The sequence below is a fragment of the Hyla sarda genome, unplaced genomic scaffold, assembly GCF_029499605.1.
Source record: "Hyla sarda isolate aHylSar1 unplaced genomic scaffold, aHylSar1.hap1 scaffold_2721, whole genome shotgun sequence".
Taxonomy (NCBI): Eukaryota; Metazoa; Chordata; class Amphibia; order Anura; family Hylidae; genus Hyla; species Hyla sarda.
In genome coordinates, this window is record NW_026609420.1 from 22,501 (window position 1) to 32,269 (window position 9,769).

General features: G+C 59.2%; 1 protein-coding gene across 1 annotated transcript; it reads right to left on the bottom strand.

Moving 5' to 3' along the window:
• Positions 1–465: 465 nt before the first annotated feature.
• On the bottom strand, positions 466–8,461 carry LOC130325575 (SHC-transforming protein 1-like; the record flags this gene model as incomplete). The annotated part of the gene is given in 7 exon segments (XM_056553310.1): positions 466–1,766; positions 1,844–2,076; positions 2,161–2,310; positions 4,971–5,037; positions 5,115–5,295; positions 7,683–7,809; positions 8,410–8,461. Coding segments are annotated over 7 exon segments (939 nt in total), but the record flags the coding sequence as incomplete, so codon positions are not given.
• Positions 8,462–9,769: the final 1,308 nt, after the last annotated feature.

The following is a 9,769-nucleotide window of genomic DNA, read 5'->3' on the forward strand; positions in this document are numbered from 1 at the left end:
CCCCAAGTCCTTGCTGGGCCACCTAGATGATGGGAGGGCGTGGCCATAGGGCGGTCCTGTGATGGGAGGGCGTGGCCATAGGGCGGTCCTGTGATGGGAGGGCGCGGCCATAGGGCGGTCCTGTGATGGGAGGGCGTGGCCATAGGGCGGTCCTGTGATGGGAGGGCGTGGCCATAGGGCGGTCCTGGGATGGGAGGGCGTGGCCATAGGTCGGTCCTGGGATGGGAGGGTACGGATATAGGGCGGGTCCTGGGATGGGAGGGTACGGTAATAGGTCGGTCCTGGGATGGGAGGGTACGGTAATAGGGCGGTCCTGGATGGGAGGGTACGGTAATAGGGCGGGTCCTGGGATGGGAGGGTACGGTAATAGGGCGGGTCCTGGGATGGGAGGGTACGGTAATAGGTCGGTCCTGGGATGGGAGGGTACGGTAATAGGGCGGGTCCTGGGATGGGAGGGTACGGTAATAGGGCGGGTCCTGGGATGGGAGGGTACGGTAATAGGGCGGGTCCTGGGATGGGAGGGTACGGTAATAGGGCGGGTCCTGGGATGGGAGGGTACGGTAATAGGGCGGGTCCTGGGATGGGAGGGTACGGTAATAGGGCGGGTCCTGGGATGGGAGGGTACGGTAATAGGGCGGGTCCTGGGATGGGAGGGTACGGTAATAGGGCGGGTCCTGGGATGGGAGGGTACGGTAATAGGGCGGGTCCTGGGATGGGAGGGTACGGTAATAGGGCGGGTCCTGGGATGGGAGGGTACGGTAATAGGGCGGGTCCTGGGATGGGAGGGTACGGTAATAGGGCGCCCTGGCACAGAGCCAGGAGTGAGGGGTAGGGCAGGTTATAAGGGCATTTTGCTGGGGACCCTTGGGGAGGTATATTGAGGGGCAGGTTAGGCTAGGACTTCCCGTTGCAGACCCCAGGTGGGGGCAGGCTAGTTGAGGTCACATGACCTGCAGTCCAGAACACAACACTAGAAATTGGGCGAGTCTCTCGAGTCCATACAACATCCTCCGTGGAGACCACTCAGTCCACAGCAGTGGGGGGGGGGCTCTCTACATAAAAAGGGGCCACCAGCCGCCGCACCTACACCAGCAATGTCCGGACATTAGGTGCCGCCCCTGTCCATAATTTGGAGGCAGATACATATTTCTTTAGTCACCTTAAGGCAAAAAGGTTTGTGGGGGGGGGGGGGGGGGGGGGCCAGAAAAAGTGCAGACTCCGTTAGGGGCCCCACCTCCGGGGGGCGCAGACGAGAGGACGGTGTGGAAGCAGCAGAAATAAATAGGCATGGGGCAGGTGCGGAGGATGTCCAGCATGCACGGGGTTCGGGTCCGTTATTGCCATTGATGGACTGAGGGGCCCAGGAGATATCCATCATGGAGGGGGCAGGGGAACCATACAAATAAAAAAAGGCACAGATCGGCAGGGGTGACTGCGCCACAGGCCATCATGTGCTTAGAGGGGGCGGAGCCGCCTTGTGCTGAGACGTCACCTCCATGGCGGGATCCGGCGGCAGCACTGACCCATGGCTCCCGGTCACAGTGACCCTACAAATTCCCTGATAGAAGGTGAGGAGAAGGCTCCGCGGCGGTACGGGAAGAGGCTGCGGTGTACTGAGGAGGAGGGGACCCCGCCGCTCACTGTCTCCGCTCCACCGGCTGCTGCAGACACAGCTCGCTGCCCGCAGAGATGATGGGCAAGTGATTGTCCATGTGATAGCTGATCAGGTGACTCACACTCTCAAAGCGGTGGTCCTTGGTCCGGACCTGTCAGGGGAACACACAAGGGTTAAAACAGGTGGGAAATACTGAGAGGAGCCCCAGGGACCGCGCGGCCTACTCACCACTCCTTCTGGGTCCACCAGCAGCAGGTGTTTGGGCTGCCCATTCTGCAGGCCGGTCAGGACGTACTGCCCCGGGGTGGTGGTGCTCTCTCTCACCAGGAAGTCTCCGTTGACCCGCAGCTGGCGCTCCGCCTCCTTCCGGGTCATCTTCCCGTGGTACCAAGGCTCCCGCCTCAGCTCTTCTTCCATACTGACAATGGACGCCCCCGGGGGGATCGCCTCCTCGAAGGGCTCTAGAGGGGACAAGGCAGATGGGGGGCTGGGGTGAGAGGTCATACAACATATGGGGGCACAATTACTCTTCACACAAGACTCACTCATATCAAAGATGTCTCTCTGACCATTGGTGGCGCCACGAGCAGGCGGGCGGGCCTTGTCCAGGTTCTGCACATTTACATAGGAGGGGTCATCGAAAAGGTCGGGCCGATTCACAGGCTTGGCGCCAGGCACTGGATACCTGTCCTTACCTGGAGGGGCGGAGTCAACAAACCATAAGAGAGAAGGACAATGGGCAAGAGCGCCGACAGTGGTGAACACTGATTAAAATGAAGGGTCCCATCCTAGACCACCAGGGATGTCTCTACTAATCTCCACTGCCCTAGACCACCAGGGATGTCTCTACTAATCTCCACTGCTCTAGACCACCAGGGATGTCTCCACTAATCTCTACTGCCCTAGACCACCAGGGATGTCTCCACTAATCTCTACTGCTCTAGACCACCAGGGATGTCTCCACTAATCTCTACTGCCCTAGACCACCAGGGATGTCTCCACTAATCTCTACTGCCCTAGACCACCAGGGATGTCTCCACTAATCTCTACTGCCCTAGACCACCAGGGATGTCTCCACTAATCTCCACTGCCCTAGACCACCAGGGATGTCTCCGCTAATCTCTACTGCCCTAGACCACCAGGGATGTCTCCGCTAATCTCCACTGCCCTAGACCACCAGGGATGTCTCCGCTAATCTCCACTGCCCTAGACCACCAGGGATGTCTCTACTAATCTCCACTGCCCTAGACCACCAGGGATGTCTCTACTAATCTCCACTGCTCTAGACCACCAGGGATGTCTCTACTAATCTCCACTGCTCTAGACCACCAGGGATGTCTCCACTAATCTCTACTGCCCTAGACCACCAGGGATGTCTCCACTAATCTCTACTGCCCTAGACCACCAGGGATGTCTCCACTAATCTCTACTGCCCTAGACCACCAGGGATGTCTCCACTAATCTCCACTGCCCTAGACCACCAGGGATGTCTCCGCTAATCTCCACTGCCCTAGACCACCAGGGATGTCTCCGCTAATCTCCACTGCCCTAGACCACCAGGGATGTCTCCGCTAATCTCCACTGCCCTAGACCACCTGGGATGTCTCCACTAATCTCCACTGCTCTAGACCACCAGGGATGTCTCCACTAATCTCCACTGCTCTAGACCACCAGGGATGTCTCCACTAATCTCCACTGCTCTAGACCACCAGGGATGTCTCCACTAATCTCCACTGCTCTAGACCACCAGGGATGTCTCCACTAATCTCTACTGCCCTAGACCACCTGGGATGTCTCCACTAATCTCCACTGCCCTAGACCACCAGGGATGTCTCCACTAATCTCCACTGCCCTAGACCACCAGGGATGTCTCCACTAATCTCCACTGCCCTAGACCACCTGGGATGTCTCCACTAATCTCCACTGCCCTAGACCACCAGGGATGTCTCCACTAATCTCTACTGCCCTAGACCACCAGGGATGTCTCCACTAATCTCTCCATTGTCTTAGACCACCAGGGATGTCTCCACTAATCTCTCCATTGTCTTAGACCACCAGGGATGTCTCCACTAATCTCTACTGCCCTAGACCACCAGGGATGTCTCCACTAATCTCTACTGCCCTAGACCACCAGGGATGTCTCCACTAATCTCTCCATTGTCTTAGACCACCAGGGATGTCTCCACTAATCTCTACTGCCCTAGACCACCAGGGATGTCTCCACTAATCTCTCCATTGTCTTAGACCAGTGTTCCTTTTCTTACAGGTCAGGTATGTATATGAGGGGGGAGGAGCTGGATATTACAGGTCAGGTATGTATATGAGGGGGAGGGGCTGGATATTACAGGTCAGGTATGTATATGAGGGGGAGGGGCTGGATATTACAGGTCAGGTATGTATATGAGGGGGGAGGGGCTGGATATTACAGGTCAGGTATGTATATGAGGGGGGAGGGGCTGGATATGACAGGTCAGGTATTTATATGAGGGGGAGGGGCTGGATATGACAGGTCAGGTATTTATATGAGGGGGAGGGGCTGGATATGACAGGTCAGGTATGTATATGAGGGGGAGGGGCTGGATATGACAGGTCAGGTATGTATGAGGGGGAGGGGCTGGATATTACAGGTCAGGTATGTATATGAGGGGGAGGGGCTGGATATGACAGGTCAGGTATTTATATGAGGGGGAGGGGCTGGATATGACAGGTCAGGTATGTATATGAGGGGGGAGGGGCTGGATATTACAGGTCAGGTATGTATATGAGGGGGGAGGGGCTGGATATGACAGGTCAGGTATGTATATGAGGGGGGAGGGGCTGGATATGACAGGTCAGGTATGTATATGAGGGGGAGGGGCTGGATATGACAGGTCAGGTATTTATATGAGGGGGAGGGGCTGGATATGACAGGTCAGGTATGTATATGAGGGGGAGGGGCTGGATATGACAGGTCAGGTATGTATGAGGGGGAGGGGCTGGATATTACAGGTCAGGTATGTATATGAGGGGGAGGGGCTGGATATTACAGGTCAGGTATGTATATGAGGGGGAGGGGCTGGATATTACAGGTCAGGTATGTATATGAGGGGGAGGGGCTGGATATTACAGGTCAGGTATGTATATGAGGGGGAGGGGCTGGATATTACAGGTCAGGTATGTATATGAGGGGGAGGGGCTGGATATTACAGGTCAGGTATGTATATGAGGGGGAGGGGCTGGATATTACAGGTCAGGTATGTATATGAGGGGGGAGGGGCTGGATACTACAGGTCAGGTATGTATATGAGGGGGAGGGGCTGGATATTACAGGTCAGGTATGTATGAGGGGGAGGAGCCAGTTAATGAGGGGCGGTACCTTGCACATTGGGCTGTGGCTGCTGTTTCCTTGAGTCTTGTTCTCCTCCAGATATCTGTCCCACCGGCTGTGGAAAGAGAAGACAATGAGACTTGACCAGACCCCCAAGGCCAGAATGTGCCCCCCTGGGTCCCCTGCACTCACCAGTGTGGCCCCCATGTGATTGGGGCTCTGTCTTGGCACTAAAGGAGCAGTTCCATCTCGTAGCCTCATGTCCACAACCCCACCAATAGGAGGCTCCTTCCCTGGGAAGTCATTGTAGTAGGCATGGTCCGCAATCTCCTCGTCCTCTTCATCCCATGCCGAGCCATCAAATCCAGCCATCCTGAAGGTAAGTCACCATGAGGAGGGGCAGGGGAGCCTCGTACCACAATCCTCATCCCACAACCCTGAAGGTAAGTCCCTGTGAGGAGGGGCAGGGAAGCCTCGTCCCACAATCCTCATCCCACAACCCTGAAGGTAAGTCCCTGTGAGGAGGGACAGGGGAGCCTCGTACCACAATCCTCATCCCAAAATCCTGATCCCACAACCCTGAAGGTAAGTCCCTGTGAGGAGGGACAGGGGAGCCTCGTACCACAATCCTCATCCCAAAATCCTGATCCCACAACCCTGAAGGTAAGTCCCTGTGAGGAGGGGCAGGGAAGCCTCGTACCACAATCCTCATCCCAAAATCCTGATCCCACAACCCTGAAGGTAAGTCCCCGTGAGGAGGGGCAGGGGAGCCTCGTACCACAACCCTCGTCCCACAATCCTCATCCCACAACCCTGAAGGTAAGTCCCTGTGAGGAGGGACAGGGGAGCCTCGTACCACAATCCTCATCCCAAAATCCTGATCCCACAACCCTGAAGGTAAGTCCCCGTGAGGAGGGACAGGGGAGCCTCGTACCACAATCCTCATCCCACAACCCTGCGAGGACTTCAGCAGAGCTTCGGGTGCAAAAGTCAACTGTGGGAAGTCGGAGGCCATGCTCTTTGGGGAATGGCACCTGGCCTCTTCCGCCCCCTTCCCCTTTACTGTTAACCAGACTTCATTCAAATTCTTGGAGTCTGGTTCGGGAAGGAAGGAGCGGTCCTTAAAGGGGTAGTCCAGTGGTGAAAAACTTATCCCCTATCCTAAGGATAGGGGATAAGTTTGAGATCGCGGGGGGTCCGACCGCTGGGGCCCCCTGCGATCTCTCTGTACGGGGCCCCGGCTCTCCGTCCAGATAGCGGGTGTCGACCTCCGCACGAAGTGGCGGCCAACACGCCCCCTTAATACAACTCTATGGCAGAGCCGAAGCGCTGCCTTCGGCAATCTCCGCTCTGCCATAGAGATGTATTGAAGGGGCGTGTCGGCCGCCACTTCGTGCGGAGGTCGACACGCCCCCTTCCCGTGGTCTGTCGGGGCTCCGTACAGGAGATCGCGGGGGGCCCCAGCGGTCGGGGATAAGTTGCAGATTGCGGGGGGTTCGACCGCTGGGGCCCCCTGCGATCTCCTGTACGGAGCCCCGACAGACCACGGGATGGGGGCGTGTCTACCTCCGCACGAAGTGGCAGCCAACACGCCCCCTCAATACAACTCTATGGCAGAGCCGAAGCGCTGCCTTCGGCAATCTCCGGCTCTGCCATAGAGATGTATTGAGGGGCGTGTCGGCTGCCGCTTCGCACGGGGGTCGACACCCGCTATCTGGACGGAGAGCCGGGGCCCCGTACAGAGAGATCGCAGGGGGCCCCAGCGGTCGAACCCCCCGCAATCTGCAACTTATCCCCTATCCTTAGGATAGGGGATAAGTTGTTAACCACTGAGTCACCACTGGACTACTCCTTTAAGTCTTGGCAAGACCGACTAGGAAAGATGAATTCTAAGATCGGACTGTGGAGCTCCAGAAAGTTCTCTATTGAAGGCAAAGCACTTGTCCGGCGGAGTACACCGCACAGGCCTGGCTTCCCCATACCACCTGATTCCCACACCACGGCCCCGCCCCAATCCCCGCACCACGGCCCCCCCGCCAATCCTGATCCCCGCACCACGGCCCCCCCGCCAATCCTGATCCCCGCACCACGGCCCCCCCGCCAATCCTGATCCCCGCACCACGGCCCCCCCGCCAATCCTGATCCCCGCACCACGGCCCCCCCCGCCAATCCTGATCCCCGCACCACGGCCCCCCCCGCCAATCCTGATCCCCGCACCACGGCCCCCCCGCCAATCCTGATCCCCGCACCACGGCCCCCCCGCCAATCCTGATCCCCGCACCACGGCCCCGCCCCAATCCTGATCCCAGCACCACGGCCCCGCTCCAATCCTGATCCCAGCACCACGGACCCGCTCCAATCCTGAACCCCGCACCACGGCCCCGCTCCAATCCTGATCCCAGCACCACGGCCCCGCCCCAATCCTGATCCCAGCACCACGGCCCCGCCCCAATCCTGATCCCAGCACCACGGCCCCGCCCCAATCCTGATCCCCGCACCACGGCCCCGCCCCAATCGTAATCCTCGCACCAGAGCCCCGCTACAATCCTGATCCCTGCACCACGGCCCGCTACAATCCTGATCCCAGCACCACAGCCCGCTCCAATCCTGATCCCAGCACCACAGCCCGCTCCAATCCTGATCCCTGCACCACGGCCCGCTCCAATCGTAATCCTCGCACCAGAGCCCCGCTACAATCCAGATCCCCGCACCACAGCCCTTCTATTTTCCACTGGAAACCCCTCTGAAGAGAGCACAAACCTGTCATGTGGAGTCACTAGTTTTGGAGGGTTCTTGAGGTATTGCTTGAATCGCAGTTCAAAGGCCTGTCCTATAGTGCTGATCACATCCTGAGCGAGACCCTCGGGACACTCCAGTATATGGCACGCTGTAGGAAAAAGAAAAAAAGACTGAAGCCACAACCCGCCAAGTAGAGCCCCCCTCACCTCCGCCAAGTAGAGCCCCCCTCACCTCCGCCAAGTAGAGCCCCCTCACCTCCGCCAAGTAGAGCCCCCTCACCTCCGCCAAGTAGAGCCCCCTCACCTCCGCCAAGTAGAGCCCCCTCACCTCCGCCAAGTAGAGCCCCCTCTCCTCCGCCAAGTAGAGCCCCCTCACCTCCGCCAAGTAGAGCCCCCTCACCTCCGCCAAGTAGAGCCCCCTCACCTCCGCCAAGTAGAGCCCCCTCACCTCCGCCAAGTAGAGCCCCCTCACCTCCGCCAAGTAGAGCCCCCTCACCTCCGCCAAGTAGAGCCCCCTCACCTCCGCCAAGTAGAGCCCCCTCACCTCCGCCAAGTAGAGCCCCCTCACCTCCGCCAAGTAGAGCCCCCTCACCTCCGCCAAGTAGAGCCCCCTCTCCTTCGCCAAGTAGAGCCCCCTCACCTCCGCCAAGTAGAGCCCCCTCACCTCCGCCAAGTAGAGCCCCCTCACCTCCGCCAAGTAGAGCCCCCTCACCTCCGCCAAGTAGAGCCCTGCTCACATGTACATTTACCTCTTTGATTCACTGGATCTTTGGCAACGTAAGCGACATATTCTGCTGTGTCCTGAAAAACAAATGAGGAGGCATGTTCAGAATCCTGCTAAACGGACATACACTCACAACACCGCCCCTGCCACGTCTCCACACTCACAACACCGCCCCTGCCACGTCTCCACACTCACAACACCGCCCCTGCCACGTCTCCACACTCACAACACCGCCCCTGCCACGTCTCCACACTCACAACACCGCCCCTGCCACGTCTCCACACTCACAACACCGCCCCTGCCACGTCTCCACACTCACAACACCGCCCCTGCCACGTCTCCACACACACAACACCGCCCCTGCCACGTCTCCACACTCACAACACCGCCCCTGCCACGTCTCCACACTCACAACACCGCCCCTGCCACGTCTCCACACTCACAACACCGCCCCTGCCACGTCTCCACACTCACAACACCGCCCCACGCCACGTCTCCACCCCCCACCCCCCACGCCACGTCTCCACCCCCCACCCCCCACGCCACGTCTCCACCCCCCACCCCCCACGCCACGTCTCCACCCCCCACCCCCCGTCTCCACCCCCCACCCCCCACGCCACGTCTCCACCCCCCACCCCCCACGCCACGTCTCCACCCCCCACCCCCCACGCCACGTCTCCACCCCCCACCCCCCTGCCACGTCTCCACCCCCCACCCCCCCTGCCACGTCTCCACCCCCCACCCCCCCTGCCACGTCTCCACCCCCACCCCCCACCGCCTCTGCCACGTCTCCACCCCCACCCCCCCTGCCACGTCTCCACCCCCACCCCCCACCGCCTCTGCCACGTCTACACCCCCACCCCCCACCACATCTGCCACGTCTACACCCCCACCCCCCACCTCTGCCACGTCTACACCCCACCCCCCACCTCTGCCACGTCTACACCCCCACCCCCCACCTCTGCCACGTCTACACCCCCACCCCCCACCTCTGCCACATCTACACCCCCACCCCCCACCTCTGCCACGTCTACACCCCCACCTCTGCCAGGTGTACACACCCACCACCTCTGCTACGTCTACACACCCACCCACCACCTCTGCTACGTTTACACACACACACACACACACACACACACACCACCTCTGCTACGTTTACACACACACACACACCACCTCTGCTACGTCTACACACACACCACATCTGCTATGCCTCCACACACACACACACACACACACAACACCGCATCTGCTACGTTTCCACACACACACACACACAAACACCGCATCTGCTACGTCTCCACACACACACACACACACACAACACCGCCTCTGCTACGTCTCCACACACACATATAACACCGCCTCTTCTGTCTACACACACA